The sequence below is a fragment of the Anas platyrhynchos genome, chromosome Z, assembly GCF_047663525.1.
Source record: "Anas platyrhynchos isolate ZD024472 breed Pekin duck chromosome Z, IASCAAS_PekinDuck_T2T, whole genome shotgun sequence".
Classification (NCBI taxonomy): Eukaryota; Metazoa; Chordata; class Aves; order Anseriformes; family Anatidae; genus Anas; species Anas platyrhynchos.
In genome coordinates, this window is record NC_092621.1 from 49,857,045 (window position 1) to 49,877,039 (window position 19,995).

The 19,995-nt window shown below is 35.9% G+C and overlaps 1 protein-coding gene across 1 annotated transcript in view; it reads right to left on the reverse strand.

The window, feature by feature from the left end:
• Window positions 1–866: 866 nt before the first annotated feature.
• CHSY3 (chondroitin sulfate synthase 3) overlaps window positions 867–19,995 on the reverse strand; it is a 187,606-nt gene continuing 168,477 nt past the window's right edge. The window contains exon 3 of the mRNA XM_027446158.3: window positions 867–3,458. Coding sequence (XP_027301959.2) covers window positions 1,893–3,458 — 1,566 coding nt within the window. The 3' untranslated portion in view covers window positions 867–1,892. The remainder of the gene's footprint in view (window positions 3,459–19,995) is intronic.

Below are 19,995 nucleotides of genomic sequence, written 5' to 3' on the forward strand. Positions count from 1 at the left end.
GATCTAGCACAAATACTACCTGTTCCAAGGCAATGGGGATGACTATGTTTAAAGAATACAAAAAGGCCACAGCCAGCCCTTTGACTCAGAGTTTACTTATTCCCTTTTGGGGATGCCTTTTTCCTTGCATAGCAAATGCAGAACAGCCACCCATAGAAAAGAGATATTAACTGACCTATGCAACCTCCCAGTGCCTTAGGAAATTTATCAGGGTATCCTCACACAAAAAGACACGTTAGTGAATTCCAATCTCCTGGTTGTAGTTTGAAAGGAAACACAGAGGAGGTCAGTTGCTCTTGAAAAAGTATTTAGCATGTGAAAACTTCAGTAATTGCTTGCGTTCTTTTGCCCAGTTCATTCTGAAATACAATTTGAAATCCAGGGTACTGAGGTTATTGGATGTACCCACTGTGTTAACTTAAGTTTGGCTGAATGCTGATGGTTTCTTGCATGACTTTGAGCTCTAACCAAATTGTAACATGAAATGTTACAAGCATATGGGAAAAATAATTGCAACAAATCACTACCTGAACTGAAAAGACCACCTTTTGAAATGATTCTCTTTCTATTTATATATATATATATATATATATATAGGGACATAAGCACACACACACACACACACACACACACTCACACACACACATAAATATATATCCCCATATAAACATTTATCTAAAATACAAAAAGTTGTTTTCATTATTCCTTATGTTGGTATCATTTTAAATACTTTACTCTGTCAATTGGTAATATGACAACGTCAGGCTGTCCAGAGAGATAGATCTTAACATAGTCTTACAACCTCCACTAATATAAATATATTGGCAAGGAATTTTGACCAGCAATAGTAAATTCTGAAACTTAAATAATTATTCTACAATTACTTTAATTTTAACACCAAATTGCTTCCGAGTACCAATATTCACGAAAAACATTAAAAAAAAATAAAAATAAAAAAGATACAGCTTTTACTTCTAACACTCTGTATCAAGTGCAGCCTCAAGAAGGGAATGTAAAAGAAAATTATATATTAGAGACTCATTCTAAAAAGAGAAACGGCAACTTATACTATATGCTTGAAAAAATAATACTGTATGCCTGCACTTTATCATAAATTACTATTTTGTGTCATAGTTTCTTGCCTGCAAATGTAGGACATTGGTTCACAAATGTCCTAAAGTGTACATGAGGATTTGACTAGATTCTGTTTCTTGTGAAAATAAAGTTCATTTACACTTAGAATGAATAATAATGAGGAGTTTGTTATTCTAATAAGACATTTAAGGACCTTGGTAGCCAGTACCAGTTGCATTCGCAAGTAACTCCTCAGTTTTTCTTTTTTTTTCTTTTTTTTTAAAAATAAAGTTACAATCATAGTTATTCATTTACTTTAAAAATTTTAAAGATGAAGAAAAGTAGTGTTTATACATATAAGTCCTGATATAAATTATAAAACTCAAGTTTATCTAACAGAGTTCCATCCCCAGAAGAAGCATAAAGCACTTTTGTGGTACCTTCACCAGTAAATATTTGTATCACATCAAGTCTGAGAAATGCAACAAAAATGATACTGCATCCTAAAGTCAAAAGAGAACACTCCTCTGATGCAGTCTCTCATGATGGATGTGCTCCACGGGATCATATGATTGCCATGACTTGACTGACTTTCAAATAAAGGAAAACTGACAGAATTCACTTAACCAGTTCAGTAGGTATAAGAAACATCAGTGAACAGCAGACTCATCTTGTTTGAGGTCAACAGTCTTTGGAAGACAACAAAGAGGGAGTTTAAAAATACAACAGCAAAATAAAATAATAACAATAATAATAACAATAATAATAATAATAATAATGAGGTAAACTCCCCTTAAAAGGCCAAATGAGTTGATATGTCAGGAGAGAGTTCGATTGTACCTGACACCCAAATTTTTCTCTAGCCAGAGTTCCGCAAGCTGCATGGTAGAAGCAAATGTACTTGCTTTGGACCCTAAGCACATTTTATATTGTTTCGGATCTAAATTGGGGTCACACTGAACTGGGTGAAAAATATGAACAACTCCGACTTCTTGACTTCTAAAAGCCTTCAAGCCAGATGTTATCACTTTAGTATAGAGGTCTACATCCTCAAGTCCCCAGCCTTGAATTGAGGTATCAAATCCACCAGCAGTAAGTAGATCACTTTTGTAAATACAGGTTATTCCAAATCCATACTCCCTCCAAAATCCAGTTCTTTTTGTGAAAACAAAACTACTGTCAGCTGGAGGATTGCCTCCATATACTACTTTTGGATCATATTGGCTGAAGATGATAGGGTAGTAAACCTGTTCTCCCTGAATAGTGTTCTCTCTGCATCGCTGGAGGAAGTCTGGTGTGAATATCAGATCAACGTCACAGAACAGAAGCAAGGTGCCATTGTCAAATTGAGATGAGGCCATTTCAAGACCTAAACCTCTGGAAAACTTTCCTGCCATAGGAATCAGAGTCATATCTGCTGTAGGATACTTAATGTTATAGTCTTTCAACAGTTCTATGTGTTTGCTGGAGTCTTGGCCTGACTCAGAACTGAAGAGAATTATTGCCAACTTTACATTCTGCCTGGGAATCAAGCAAGTCTTCTCAAAGTTATCCATAAATCTTGAGAAAATGTCAAATCTTCCCATAAGAGGGACAAGAATATGTATTTTCTTGTCACTGTGTCCCTCAATGTCTTTGGTGCCTTGGAACGATGAGGAAAAAAATTTTAAAGAATTTGAAAGAAAAGAAAAAGATTGTGTGTCAGTGTTGGTATCCTCCAGCAGGCTTCTTACATCCAGTTCTTCTGCTTCTCTGAAGAAAGGTTTGCTAAACAATTGCTGAAGGTAAGCATGACGTCTCACTGGAACTGTAACTTTCCTTCCTTTGTGCCTTTTGTACAAAAGTAGTAAATCCAGGATGTACTCCACTCCATGCATAGGGTCCACCCTACGGTAGCCATACTGTATTTCCTTGAAATCAATCAGCCTTCCTCTAGATCTTGAGTTCTCATTTATCATTTCCATGACTTGCATTACAGCATCATCCAGTGCAGCCCGCAGGACACTGCTCAGGCTCTGCCGGGGTGGCTGGTTCTCCACCATTGAGTAAAGAAATTTTCCTGTTAGGAATTCCCACTCAATGACTTCATCCCTTTCGTGTGGCTGGAAATGATTGAAAGATGGTAACACTCCCAGTTGCTGATCTTCTTTATTTATTTCACTGTTACTGAGCTTGCTCATGAGGGCACGTTCCCTATGGAGCTGGATGGTCCGATAGCGCAGTTCAGAAATTTTGCGGCTCAGTATATAATTGTGAAGCCTGTATTGGTAGGCTGGTCTTTTGTTTGGATGAAGGGTTATGGCTGTGTGAATCTTGCTGTTGTGAAGATCTTGAATGTAACCCTTCCGATTATGTTCATAGTTTTCATGAAACAATTGTTGCATCTAGAATAAAAGACAGGGAAAAAAAAAAAGACATTAAGTGGAAGTGTTTCTACCTACAAAAAGAACGACATTGATACTGTTTATCATTAGGAATTTTGCTAGATCATAGGTGTTTTCAGGCACAAACTTTAATGTATTTAACAGGAACTATTGGTTTTGATTGATTTTAGTCTCAGTTTCAGCACAGTCTGCAGTAAGTAAATATTGTCCTCTAACTAAACAGAAGGGCAGATATTTTGGGATTATCTTTATTTAATCAAACTGCAAAGGTCTATAGGTACTGCAAAGGTCTATGAGTTCCTGTGTGCAGGCTGAATCATACTGTTCATCATGAAACACTAGGTCTTCAGGGACATCTGATTAGCAAAGATGTGCCTTTCTGTACTGAAAGGTTAGCATCATTGAAGATTTTTTCTTAGGAAAATCTTGAATTTACATCTATGCAGTACATAGCTGCCTGCACTTCCTACAGCCATACACAAATGGATAGTGATACTTAACATTCATTAAGCAAATGGACTTCATTTCATTTCATTATTTATTTATTTATTTACTTGTTTGTTCCTGCTAGGAACCAACAAGGGGACAAAGAATTAAGGGACTGAAATTTAATCATTGGAATAAGTGTGCTGGCAGCGATATATCTAGCAATAATCTGTCGATTAAATCATAGATCATGCTAGTATAATTCATCCTGAGTAATTTCTAATGTATTCAGGTGACAAGAAAAGTCATTATACTTTTGTCAAATTACTAATTGTAATGTTTTAACTTTTTAGAAGACATTTTATGGCTGAAGCACAAGTCTAGGATTTAGAATACATGGCCTTTATACCCTTCTGTGCTAACATCTGAAGTATGAACAAGTCATAAAACTTTTTCTGACTCAGCCTCTTCCCTAAAAGTGCACATAGCTCATTATACATTTAATGTTATGAATATTCATTCTTAAAAGGAGAGCAGTATGGAGGAGTAACACATTAAGTTCATAAATATAGACCCACAAGCCTTTGTGAAGTTCATACTTACAAACTCCACAGGGAAAAAAAAATAAATCAGTGAATAGTAGGTAAAGAAGAAGAAGCTGTTCCTTTTATCTGAAAACATACTGGTCTGTAATTAATACATAAGAAAAATGTGATAATTAGGTAGAAATTGTTCAAGGAGGAGTAGTAAGCTTGAGCTATAATCAGATTTGAGATTTGTATTGAAGTTTGTTTTTTATACTCTAAGGAAATCAAGAAAGGTGGCATCTGATGACACAACATAGACTAAAAATGTGTATGCCATTTTACTGCATTTTTTTCTAGAACAGAAGTCTTGTTACTAGAAGTAATAATAAGCATAGGGTAACAAATGTAAAATAATTCTTAACAGGCTAAGATCCATGACAATTGTTCAAAAGTCCATTACCATGTACAAGAAATACACATGAGAAACACAGGGTTTCAATACAAAGTTTCTAGGATCCCCCTCCCCACCTAGGCGCTAAATGACTCTGCTTGAAGAAACATTGCTAGTCAGGTCAGCATTTTTGAGGCTATGATCACGACATGGAGAAAAAAAAGCTTCCTAATTCTGCAGACTATCTTCAGTGATCTTAACTTTACCTTTAACATACATGTAGCAGATATTCCAGAGTGAGAGCACCAGTGAAAAAGATGTATATATTTACAAGAAGACTCAAATACTCCTAATTCACAGAACACCTCCTGTCTAAACATGTCAGACTACATTTGTCCTATCTTGAGAAAGAGGTATTTTGCTTCTTGAGATGAACCAGCTACATGGTTTGGGTGATTTCCTCACTATCAAAGGAAACAGGCACCAACATTATCAGTACTGAATCCCATAATCCCATAATCCCAGAATGGTTGTGGTTGGAAGGACAACCCCTCTGGTTAAGCATGGTCACCTACAGCAGGTTGCCAAGGGTCATGTTCAGACAGCTTCCTAGCAGGGAGATTCCAAAACCTCTCTGAGCAGGGTTCATCAGCAGTGCTGGTGAAATCAAAATATGGCTTCTTCATGGATGAGAGATTAACATTGGCAGGACAGGCAGATTACAGGATGAAGAACTGAATCTCTCCAGTTGTAAACTTCACTCCCTTCCCCGCACCATTTATTTAAAGCTGTCTACTGAATCTTCTGCAAGTTGACTGTGCTTTTATATTTCCCTTTCAGTCACAAATCCCAACAGCTAGATCTTCTGTTTTCTTAGGATGCCAAAATACTAGCTTTTTATTAATTGTAAAACTACTGAAAAGGTTATCTTATTTTCCAGAAAAGAAGTTGAATCTATAATTTTCACATTTAGAATTTTACATTACAATCCCTTTATAAAAGAGAAAGAAGATGTATAACTTTTTAAATGAAAGAAAGTAAGGGAAGGCTGTTTAGTTACTGGACGGCATCAACATCCTTCTCCACAATACCTGACAATCCTCTTTCCTAAATCCTCCTAAGTAAAGAATCACTTGTGTTTCTCTTCTTCATCCATAAAAATGTTGTTTGAGTAAAACTGAAACAACCATAACCACCTTTACAAATATAACTTATCTGCTTATCTGAACAGCAAGTTTCATTTAAAGAATTATATATGTACTTTAAATATATATATACTGAAATATTTATATATATATTTCACCCCAAAGATTTTTAACAGATGACAAGCTGTCACTGTAAATCTAAACACTGTCTTATTGTGCAAATTCTTCCATAACCCTTGACTAATTACAAGCTCGGCTTCACAGCAGATTCATTAGCAGCACTCATTCAACAGGAATATTCTATTAACATAAATAGTACATTTTTATTACATTCCAATTTCAGATGCCTTAGTTTATTAGATATGCTCCACTGAAATCATAGTGAGAAGATGTACTCCATTATACTAATGACTTAGCCTTTGATAATCAACAACAGATTAACAGCAGCAATGAAAAAAGTTTGCATCAGCTCCGTAATACAATATTATCACACATATAGAAAACTGTACTAATCCATTTTCACTGCTGTTACTGAAAAATTTTAATACATCTCAATAATGAGAAAACAGTCCAGAACATATACGACACTGAAACTATAAATGCTTCCTGAAGATAAGAAGTTTTCTTATTTGCTGTTCACCATTGCACATCTTAATTCCCAAACACTACTCTAATACAGAGAACAAATAAAAGAGAAGTTAATTTCTTAAAACAATATACTAACAGAATACTCCATTATTTATTTATTTATTTATTTATTTCCCATTGCAAACTGCTGGTACAATAGTCAGAACAATGAGTGATTTCAATTAATCTAGTGGAAACAAACTTCATTTTTGATGGAAATATTCTATTTTGTCATTCTCTCTCTCCCTCTCTCTCTCTCTCTCTCTCTCCTCTCTCTTTCTCTCTCTCTCTTTTTTTTTTTTCTAGAACAAGTGTTTTATAGAAGTTCAGATTTGAAATTTGCATTGGCATCATCTAAATGTTGTTTTTCTCAACTTTTTTTTTTTTGGTGCCATGTAAAATATTTATTTATTTATTATTATTTTCTGTAGGAGAAAATGTCTTCTTATAATTCAAATTCAGATAAATGTGATGCTTTTCTCTGAAATTTCTGAACAATAGGTCTGTTTAGTCTGGTTCTGCCCAGGAAGCAGAAGGGAAGATGGTTAGCTTTCTTGGAGAACAGATTTGTGCAATGGCATGAACTGGTCAGTGCAGTCATAAGTGACCTGGAAAAGGAGGTGACCTGGGAGGCAGTAAGATATAATAATCTAAACTAAAATCATTCAGCATTGTAAAAATAAATCTGCCTGCAAAAGTTCTCATGATTTTGAATGGCTAGGTAATAAAATAGATTAAATTATTTGTAGAAAAAATGTGAAGAAGGCAATCCTAATTACATGAATGATAACAGACTGCGAGCCAGTTGTTAGCACTCTGGGAAGTTTTACAATAGACAATTCCATGCAAATGTCACCTCACTGTTCAGTTGTAATGAAAGAACAAGCAAACGGGACACATGGAATCACTTGGACAAGTCCAGAGTGAATCAGAAACATCACTGTACCATTGTGTAAGTCCATAGTGCACCTGAATCTTGAACAACATACAGGTACCTTGTCAATACCTTTATGTCCCATCTGAAATCTATAACATAGGAAAAGAAAGGCACTAACCAAGGTCATCAGGATCATGCATGTGTACCATTAGATGACTAGGGTGGAAGAGGGTAATCCAGAGAGGGCCATCCCCAAGACAAGCACCATAAGGGAAGTGGATAGGAATAATCACTGTCTCTTCTCACAATGAGAGCTCTGACACATACAGTGATGCTCTCAAGATTCAAAAACAGAAATGTAAATACTGACATAGCTCAATCACAGAATTTACTGGTACAACAAGTTGTGGATGAAAAACTTTTACATGCATTCTAAAGCTGAGTGGACAATTTAATGGAAGTGTTCTATCCTTGACATGTTAAACACAAAGGTCAAATTTCTCTACGCTACAGATTGGTGGTGCTGAGGTTGAGGCTGTACATTAATAAAGGCACATGTACAATAAAGGCACAATATGCCTTTATTCTCTTATATCTCTCCCTACTTCTATGGGTTTCTGCAGAGAAAGCATTCTTGGTCAAAGGAACATTTCCCCTGACATGACAGAATCAATTTAATCTTACTGAAAGTAGTGAATGGGAGAAATTATTTTCAATTCAATAAAGGGATGCACAACATTTTAATTTTTCATACTGCATGACTTTGTAACTTTCCTGAAGAGTTTGCTGCCTTCAGAACAATTCTTACAGCACAACTAACACAAGAGTTGGCAAGGGTTTCTACTTGCCTCTTTTCATGCCAGCTGAAATTAGAAGTTGGCAAGAAACACCAATAATCTAATCATGCTCAAAGGAACTCTGAACTGCAAGCAGGAACAAAAGGAAAAAAAAAAAAAAAAAAAAAAAAAAAAAAGATAAGAACCAAATTAGAATAAAGGCAATACTTTATTATTGTGGGAGAGAAATACAATAGATAATACGTAAGCAGAATGTAATTTGTGTTGTAAGCCCTGAACTCTTTGCAATCTTAGTGTCTTAGTGATTCACTGATGTAATAAAAAAGGAAAGTTCTTTCTACACACACACAAAAGCCCAAACTAACACACTTTTATTATTGCAAAACTATAATTCATTAAAAGATAGAATGCAAATGGTCATTTTTAAATCAACAGCTTTTTTTTTTCTTTGAGCATTACTTAAAACAGTCTCTCCATAACTGTGAGGACATGATACTTAATCCCCTCCAGGTATTCTTAAATCCATAATACTACTAAACTGTCCACCACATTATCTAAACTTAGCTTTTAAAAAAATCATAAATATAATCAAGAACTGTTATTGTGTTGTTTTTTTTTTTTTTTTTTTTTTTTTTTCACCCTGCTTTTTAGAGTTTAGGTCTCCAAAATATAAAGAATTATTCAATATTTTCCGATTATTTCAAGAGACACTTCATCCATATAAAAAATGTATAAAAAACCTGAGTCTGGGATGATACTGTCTGGATGAATAGCAGCAAGATAAGTATCTGAACCAAGAAGAAAGTGAAAACAAACAAAAGAAAATTCAGATGCAGGCTGAGGTACAGCTACAGGCAGAGTAGGATTTTCTCAATAATGTGTAATAGAATATAATGCAACTTTAAGCTTTCCAATGAGTGATCATAAATTTCCAGACATGAAACAGATTTCTGCAAGTCTCTTGGCATAGTGTTATGAGAAAAACCGTCAGCCTAAACAAGATACGGATTAAGACTGAAAGTACAAAATACGTATGTACTGGATAACAGAGCAGCAACAACTAGTGTTGAAATGGGGGACTGTTAGTTTAGAGGACCTTTCTCTAAACTAACAGAACCTTCTGGGTAACTAGTGCACTGGCACAAATGTGGAGCACAGCTTATGACACAAAGGAGAAGGCATCATGATCAGACAAGAGGAAGAGATATCCAACAAGAAGAGCCAGGGAACTTGAAGCAGTAGTTTCAGATATTCCAGCGCAAAACCATACATCCATGGCTATAGGAGGTAGGTGACTAAACATATTAGGAAAGTTGACTTTTTAAACTGGAAATAACTGACAAGTAAAGAAAATGTAAATATAGTAAAGAGAATGTAAATATATGTCAGCACACAAGGTGAATGGAAGGTGGAACGAGACATCAGTGTTTCCTCTACAGAAAAGAAAAATGAGATTCTGTGTTTCATTGGTCAGTGTATTTCTGAAAGACACAGCAGACAATTACAGACAAATCTGAACCTGCATCTTTATCAGAAGTGTGGGATTAAATCAATGCCAACGAGATTTGCCAGGACTGCAAACTGTTCTATGAGAAGGAGTTAATGTTATTTGGCTTTTTTAACTTCAGAAAATGAAGGATAAGGATCACACTGTCTCTAAATACATTCAGAAAATAAGAGAGATTAACTAGAGCAAACTAGCCATTACCATTTCCTACCATTACCTGGGTAGGAAATTACAAAGGAATTTCTACCTGTCAGAAGAAAAAGTTTTAGATCAGATTTTCAATACTGGTAATATATATAACTTTGAGTTTTATCAGGTTATAAAAAACAGATTTCTTCTGAAAAGGGGAATCTATGACTTGACAGGTCCACTCATTTTCTCCTAATCATAGAGTTTGTTTCTTAGTAAGAACTAATTACATATTAATTGGCAGCAGACAAGCTTCTTGCAGATATTACACTGAAAGTACTTTACATCCTTTCTCTATTCACAGTTCTTAGCCAACAGCAGTTTCTTGTTTCTACTTAATGTAACATCTAACAGCAGCTTTACAACTTTAAACAATAATTGTAATAGCTTTATTTTTATAACAAACCCATTTACTTGTAGTTTATAATACATCTGAGTAACAACTTCATGGAATATTTTGCCACAAAAACAGAACAAGGACTTGTGGTTTACTATTCACATTATTGTAAGGGGTTAAATACCTTCATAATATGCACATCACTTTAATATATGATGCAGCCAGATACAACACAGGGAGAACTAGCTTATAATTATAATCTAAGAATGATTATAAAATGCCATATTTACAACAGTTATATCTTCCTGCATAGTGACAGGCACATCTGCTAATTCTTCCTGGAGAAAAAAAGTTTGTGCCAATTAAGCAGCAGAAGAAAGTGCTGAACACTATATTCTGTTTCATTTATCATTAACAGACACATTAAATAACTCAGGCACCAGAATCAACAGTCATTCTGCTGACATTGTCCCCAAGATGAACAAAATTTGATGTATCAATTCCATCTCTGGTATGTAAGGGCTGTAGAGGAGAAAATTTACAAGTATACACCATGAGTTCAATTAATAATGTCTTCACCATTAGGACTGCTCAGTCACTAGAATGAGGTCTAGCTTCTTATTTACGAGTAAGCTAGATATGATATGTAATGATCATAACAAAATAACAAATTTATAATTCAAAATAACAGATTTTTTGACTCTTGTAAATAGTAGAATTGTGCATTAGTTACTTATAACTCTTCTGTTTACTCTCATCTTAGATTAATAAATAAAGCTTAACATCAAACCTTTACAGAGTTTGATGTTAACCACGCCTCCTTTCTCACATGAGTCAAGCCATTGGTCTGAAATAAGCTCAGCACTCTTTAAGCCAAATAACATCAAGGAAATCTGAGATAAAGCTCTCATGAAACAGTATTGCTCTACTAACAGTAGCAGATTTATTTATTTATTTATTTATTATTTATTTATTTATTTTGACCTCTCTTTTTTGGCATAGCTTTACATTAAAACAAAGCAAAATAAAACAAACAATTAAACAAACAAAACCACTCTGGATCTGAAAGCTTTCCCTCAAAGTAGGAGAGACAATACAAGGATATATGAAGTCATGCTGTTCTTTTATATGATTTTACCAACTCTTCTGTTATTAGGTTAGATCATCAATCCTATAAGCCTATGAAAGCCAATGAAAAAGCCTATGTTAAAAAAGAAAATTAAATACAAAAACTTCTGGATGTTAGGAAAAGATTCTTCACCGAGAGGGTGGTCGGGCACTGGGACAGGCTCCCCAGGGTAGTGGTCATGGCACTGAGTCTACCAGGGTTCAAGAAGCATTTGGACAATGCTCTCAGACTTATGGTCTGACTTTTGGGTGGTCCTATGCAGAGCTGGACTTGATGATCCTTGTAGGTGCCTTTCAACTCAGGATATTTTAATATTCTATGATCAACCAACAGCACTGACATACAAGTACTGCAGCATACCTGCAAGAAAACAGCAAAATGTCTAAAATGACCCTCTGAATTACCTAAGTGAAACAGCTGTGGAATATGTTGCATTTCAGAAGCCAACAGGTTCAAGGAAGCTATGCCTTGACCCTTTCAAAGGGTCAAAAAACTGTCTTGGGTTTGGCCTGCCTAGTGCCACTAACCCTCTCCTTAGGCCCCAGACAGACTTCAGAGCAGGAGCAACATGGGTAACTGGGAAGGGGCAAGGAGTTAACAAATTGGTAACAGTACAACAGCGACAATGAGCAATAACCCCCACTCATGGACAATCTTTGCATTTATGTGTAAAAAGGAGAAAGCTAAAAGTGCTGATTGTGTTATGTGTGCCACCACCCTCTTTACCCTTGCAGACGAAAGCTAGCTCAGGTGTTTCCATGATGCTGAAAATGTTCCACTCCATATTCTGGAAGAAAAAGGACAAGCAAACACAGGGAAGGTATAACTGATTTTCCCTCTGTGAGCTTATAGTTAATGTAATTCAGTGATCTTCAGATTTGTGGTTGTTCTTCCCACATAAGTCATTGGGAGAGTTCTGGAGAGGACAGCATATCCATGCCTTCATGGAGTTACACAATGAGACACTGCCAACTGCACTGAGTCTGGCTATGTGGTCAGACCTGGGAGCCAAGCATGTCCCCTCAGCACAGATGTTTGCAGTCCAGTAGGAAAACTCACCTGCAGTTCTGCCATCCATTTGCCTCATTATTGCCTAGTTACTTACCACAGCGCCATTGCCTGCTATCCCATCTGGACAACAGCCCTAAACACACACATACTTTAAATCCTTTTGAAGATCTTAGCAGGACACATGCACTTCCTTAGGCAACACATCTGTGGTTAAGATAAATATTTCCAAATGATTTCCAAAATGTTCTTGGGTTTTCCTCCGCATAAGATGGCAACCTGCCTTCATGCGAGAGAAACCCTCCCAAGCCCTGAGGGCCACACTGTGCAAACTGTATCTCACCCAGGTTCCTTCCATGCTGCAAAGACTCTCCCAGCTCCTGGTACAACCACCCTGACCTGAGCTCTGCACCTCGCTTATCCCTGATGCCTCACATAGATTGTCTGGGAACCTCTTGCAGAAATAGGGATTCTGACTTTATTCCTGCAAGAAGGACAGATTTGAGACCTAGCACCTTGTGTGAAGGTTTAAGAGATTTCTGCTTTGGTTTCCAAGCAAACTTTTCCACATATGGGAGAAAGGAGAGCTGAGAGCTGTTCTCTACTTGTCCAAGTGTCAATGACCTCTAAAACAATTTCAGATGTGGAAGGACTGTGTCAAAGTTTTTTTTTTTATTATTATTTTTTATTATTTTTTTCCCTGTTGGAGTTTGCTGACAGAACAAATGCTAATATTTATTCTCAAACAATTCTTTTTGGTTGGAGTTTTCCTAAAAACAAGCAGTTCGTTTATTATTTTATAGCTCAGAGATACTCTGTAGCATCCTACAATAGTATCTATACAGATGACTTGGAAAATACAGTACTTTATATATACAAGTTATATCTTCTAACTGTAAATGCTATGATGATTGTCCTAGGATCAATAGCAGTACAGTAAAATGCTCTCATGCTAAGCCTGTAAATAATTTGCTGTGATCAAGGTAAAGAAAATCGATTTTCTTTCCAAATGCTAAGACCTAGATTTTAGTGATTTCTCTTTTAGATACAGTATGAGACAGGAACAGAGTCGATTAATAAGCAGTATTTCATAATTCTTATGATTTTTAACTTTACAAAGGCTTCTATATAAAACTTAAACAGAGCATTTAAAAATGTTTTTATCTATAAGCCATAAGCATTTCTATCACGTAATTTAAAAAAAAAAAAAAAAAAAAAAAGCTTAATCCTTAACTTCAAGGAGCAAAAAAGGTAAGTTACTTTGTTAACATCTTACCCTAAAGTAGGAACATTTCTGAAAGCATGTTAGAACTACATTGAACCATAAGAATGCATTCCTGTTAGCAAAAATAATGAATGTTTTATTGTGTCCATGAAGTTATTTATTAAAATAAATTTGAGTTACAATTAACTCTATTACATAATCAATGTATTTTAAAGTGTTTGAGTATTTTTCCTTCCTGATCTTAAACTGTTTGTCACTGTGTTATTAAAGGTAATAAAAATCTCTTGTGTGATACTTATTTCTTTCTAGACAAACTGGGGTGAATTGTCCTGATTGTGCCTTCTAGCACTGAGTAAGTGAGAGATTTGGCCATTCACAGGCAAAAACATTAAAATATTCTAAATTGCTAGTCTCCAGGACTTTTGCATCTGAAACACACACACACATTAAAAAAAAAAAAAAAAAAAAAAAAAAAAAAAAAAAGTTTAAATGTCACAGATTTGTTTAGAAACAACAAATTCCACCATTTGGAATACAGAAAAAAGATGAAACAGTGACTTGATGACTGATTATCTTCTCTGAATTGTTTCAATGTGTCTTGTGAAATGAGCATTTTGTTTAATGATAAACTTCATTAAACATTTGTTTAATGATAAACATCACTAGAACATGGAGTTGTGCATCTGTGGATCTGATCAGAGATCTGAACGTTGTAATTATTCTTGTAAGTGCATTATTAGCACAAAAGTTGATTTCACATCACAAATTATACCCAAACTGGAAACTTGCTATTTTTGTAATCATGGATAATATTGCATGGGATTAACAGCATATCCCATTTTTCAGGATTACCCCAGAAAGAATACTTCTTCCTGAAAATTTTCTGTTTAGTTACACAAAGAATATGAACAATTCCATTATTTTCATGACAAGTTAGATTTTTTAAGCTCTTTAATTTTTGGATTCTGTTTTATTACAGAGTATTTGGCAATATTCTGTGCCTTCTGAAAGATGGTGCCCAGTGCTTATGAATTCTGAGGGAGAATAAACCTAACTGAAGAATCTTCATGGTCATACTTTAGACTGTTGTCCACTAAAGAAACTATACATTTTAGGTTGTTCTGCAAAAATTAAAAAGTTCTTCCTTAATTGATTCAGTCCTAAGACTCTTTTCTTTTGAGCTAACTAATTCAGCAATTTAAATGCTGAAGAAATTATTGAGGAAAAATCACTATCATTTCTCATTAATTTGAAAAACCAACCAACAAACAAACAAACAAAAATCATAAAAATCAGCTTCAGGACTATAAACCCTGAGATCTAACTGCTAAAGTAAATTGTGTTATGTTAGAAATGCTTCTCTGTCTCACCAGTTAGCCACATTTCTGGCTAAATAAAGAGTTCTAAATAAAATCAATTATTCACATTTAATATTCACAATATATTTATTATTGCATATAAAAGGAAAATGATCTGAGGTATTATACAGCAGTGTTATCAATTGTTAAATGCTCATCTCAATTGGGTTTTAGTAGTCATTAATAAGTATTACTGTTTGAGGCTAAAAATTGAGGCTAAAAATAAAGCAAAACCCATTTTTTTCAAGCTTTTTAGTTGCTGTTTATCTTCAGGTTTACCTGATTTATCTTGATACAAAAGACAGAGTAAAAATCATAGAATCATAGAACAGCTCAGTTTGGAAGAGACTTTAAAGATCATCTAGTTCCATCCCCCCCTACCACAGGCAGGGATGCCACCCACTAGAACATGTGGCTCAGGGCCTCATCTAACCTGGTCTTGAAAACTTCCAGGGATGAGGCATCCACATCTCTGGGCGACCTGTTCCAGTGCTTCACCAGTGCCTGGGCTCTCTTTATGCAGCCCAGGATGAAGTTGGCCGCCTGGGCTGCAAGTGCACATTGCTGGCTCATGGCAAGCTTTTTGTCAACAAGACTCCCAGGTCCTTCTCTGCAGGGCTGCTCTCAGTGAGTTCTTCTACCAGCCTGGGGTTGCCCTGGCCAAGGAGCAGCGCCTTGCAGTTGGATTTGTTGAGCCTCATTAGGTTCACATGGGCCCAATTCTCAAGCTTTTCCAGGTCCCTTTGGATGGCATCCCTTCCTTCTATTGTATCAACTGCACCACCTAGCTTGATGTCATCTGTTCAAAAATGAACAGATCTATGCACCTTGAAGTCCATAGTAATTTGGAAAGAGTACTTTATTTTCCATGAACGCCAACAGTTATTATAATAATAATAATAAAAAAATCTGTAACTAGAAGATGTCTTTATATGTCACATACCAAAAAAAATCTCTTTTTAAGCCTGAATGACACTTATTCAGTTTTTATTTATTGACTGCTAATTAATATTAACTGCCTTTCCATGGCTTTTCGTGCTTTTCATGGCTTTTCATGCATTCCAACACATCACACTGTCACCCTCAAGCACTAATCTTCCGCAAAGACATAAGCTTTTGGAACTTGTTTGCCAGTACTTTTAATCCAGTGCAACCTGCTGCAACTTTGATTCTCAGCCCTGAACCCTATCTTCTTTTAAGAGCAAGGGACTGGGCCAGATGATCTCCACAGTCTCATTCAACTTAAATTATTCTGTAACTCTGCAATTCTATAATAAGATGTGTTCTGATATTAAGAAACATAATCAAAACAGTAACATGTGGCAGAATTTTCAGAATCAGTTTCCTGAGGTTTTCTGAAAAGCAACTGAAGGAGAGGATGGAAATTAGTAAGAAAGAGACATTTTAAAAATACAGAACATAAAGACAAAAAAAAAAAAAAAAGCATCTTAAAAGAAATTCTGCATAGGATAAGGATGGGCAATATGCGCAATAGACCTGTTTTGAGCAGTAGTGAGAACCAGTTCACTTATGGGACCAAGAAAGAATGGAAAGAATATTCAGATATGCAGGAAGGAAAGGAAGGAATTTCTCATTCAGAAAGCAGACTTTGCCCTGAATAAGGGAATGCTGTACACTATGGGACATGTTATCTGCTACTGAAATGTTCCTGAATGGTAAAGAGAACAAAGGCAGGGAAATGCATGTAGGGCTTGCTTTGTCTGACACTGTGCTTTCAAAGTCAACAAGTAACTACTAAGGAAATGCTCCTAATACCAGTGAGGCATCATAAGGCTTGCTTACACCTACCTCCTTCCACTGGATGTTAAAACATACCAGGAACGTTTACACAGTTGAACATAGGGGATTTAGCTGCAAGGGATTGTGAGAAATAAGCAGTATGTTAATGGAAAAGCCAACATTTCCAATACTGAAGGGTTGCTAGACCAAAGATAAACTCTGAAGGGGCCTAGGATGCCCTAGCCAGAGCAATGCCGGGCCGTGTCTAAGATGCCAGGAGATGAGAGTATGCAAGAGCTCATGGACTGGAGCCTGATATAAGGGTGGTTGGTGGATTTTTCAACACAGAGCTTGTTCAGATATACAAAAGAAGGAATATAACAGAATGTTTCATTTGCCTTTGCTGTTGCTTGTCTGATTAATTCTAGAGATATTTTCTCCTCAGATACAGAGAGATCTGGAAAGAATAAAGTGTTTTCATATCTGCAAGTATTCATAACTCATAATAGCAAATCAGATTAGTAACAAAAAATAACTCAAGCACTGAAATGGGAAAAATTGTTTTAAATGTCATTCAGGTTCTCAGGAAAAAAATGAGATTGGCTGGAAATTAAAAAAATATATATATATATATAAATAAATAATATAAAAAAAACCTGTATCTCTCCATATTTCAACACAATCCGTAATGATGCATCTAAAATTTGATTTCTCTTGAGGTACACAGCTTGTTTTCATCTCTACTGTTCAGCAATTACAACCTTTTTTTTTTTTCTAAAGAAACTATCACTCTACTGCAAATGCACTTCAGAAAACTGCTGTTTTTACCCCTTAAAGAATCTTTGAATTATTAAAATAAAATCCAATAAATGTTTGCATAAACAATTAAGTACAAATTTATACTTCAGCATTATCAGATAATGTTTAAATGATGTATGGAGTACAGCAACCATAACTTCTATTAAGTAACACCATGAATTTTGTGTTTAAAAACTTTGTCAACCAAATGAATCAACTGTCTGAAATTATTATCTACTTATTTATATTAATGTCTCTGCACCTACAATAAAAATACTGCTGGAAAAACAGTTGGCTTTAAGTGTTTTTTTATTCACAATTAGCAATATTTCACAGAGAATTACTTCAAGTATTACTATTTCCAAATCCATTAGATCCATCTGGATAGATTTTTCACACAAAAAGACAGGTCAAACGTTATAAAGAGATATGCATAACTGAAAACCTTAAAAGCTTGTCATAGGAGTGACACTTGGTAATTTCTTTAAAGACAGAGTTTAAGAATTCAATCTGCAGCATCTGTGTTAAATTACATTCAGTCAGACAGCATCAGATAAAAATTCACTGCAACCTTTCATGCACTGCAGGTTTAAGGACAAAGACAAGAATGGGCCATTGAGGTAACACATGTTTTTAAAACTAACTTGTATAAAAGCAAAATACATTTTGAGGGCAAGATAACTGGAAAGGACTTAAAAAGCTGCTTGTAAGCTTTTTGGACATCTTTGAGAGTTAATTCATTTCCTTGCTTCAAGCACAGTACATGATGTTTGCCTTTCTGTTTTGGGGTAATAAATGCAACATATTGACAACACCTAAGGTATCGAAATGGATAAAGACCAACAGAAATTGGCAAACTGAAAATAGAAATAAGTCAGGGCCATTATATATCCAAGATTTACAAGGAGGAACATACTGCTAATATAAAAAAGACAATCATAAAAATCAGCAACTGCAGCAGAGCACTGACTTTCTGCTTAAAACTCAAAGCATTTTACGTTTATTTGATTTTATTTGAAACCTTCATGTTTATTCAAACTGCCTTTGAAATGTGGTGTCATGCAAAGGGTGTTGGGTGGAGTACATGTTCAGTTATGGATGTGTTGGAGCAGTGGAGTTCTGAAAGACAGCACCCAAACACAAAACAATCAAATAGCAACAACAACAAAAAGGAACCCACCTCCCCTCCCCCCCAAAACAAAACAAAACAAAACAAAACACCACCAAAATTTGTAAAGCTGGCAGAAGCTACAACTCCTTCTGCACACATTTCTCTGGATATGAGGCCACAACCATCATTCCACTTCATGTGATTTCAGTGTACCTAGGCTTGACAGACAAATGACAGATGACATGAGCACTGAAGTGTGTTTAAGTACCTGTCTGTGACTTGATCTGTGTAGACCCATTTATAGGGAAGTGGTCTGAATGAGAGCTATGACAAATGGCTGCCCACAGAATGAAGTATTGCTAACTAGTCACCTTGACCTTTCTTATGTGATTAAAACAGGCATAAATTAGAGAATGACAAAATCACAGAATGATAGAGCTTGGAAGAGACCTCTGGAGATCATCTAGTCCAACCCCCCTTCCAAACAGGATCACCTACATCACATTGCACAGGAATAGTATTTCTACAGCAAATCACTCAGCAATGCCCCACTCTGAACACCAAATCTTCCAGTCCTCTTTATGAACCTTGGCATCCCTCAGCCACCACCTGAGATGAGCTGGCCTGTGGTCACACCACAAGGCTTACCTGGTGTGTCCAGACCATTTACACTTCTAGGCTCCCCCTTGGGAATGCAGGCATGAACAGTGTTCAGAGAGCACATAAACATGAAAAAGAAGATCAAAAGAGCACTTTTCTGGAGTCAAGGCTCCCCTCTTTGTTTCCTCAACCAGCAGTAGGGCTTTGTCTTTGCATTATGCAGAGGTCTTGCATTGCAAGTTAAGTTGAGTTTGGCACTGGGAGCTGTGCTCCAAAGGTGACTGGAATGGAAACCTGCCTCCCAGCCAGCTTTTTCTAACAATGGTAGGAATATTAACTTTACAGAGGAAACATGCAGTCATGCAGCTGCAATAACACAGGAATAATTTACAAGGTAAGAGAAATCAGACATGTCTCTTTTACTAGCGTGGAGAAACTGAAAATCAGGAGACATAAAGACTGTAAAGCAAAAAGTCTGTGTGTGATCAATTACTTAAGGAAGCCAGCACTTCTTAAAATCACTGAAGCACAGAACTTATCATGAAGCTAAAGGGATTAAACATACAGATAACAAGAGCATCAAAGATGCCATTATATGGGACAAGAGCAGTGAGGATCCTTGCTGTTCCAGGGCAAAAGCAATTTGGTAGCTCAACAATGGCACATTGCAAAATCTCAGCATGAGCGCACTCCAAAGATCAAGCCTACAGGATGCGATATTAATAACCCTTCTCAGAGAAATGTA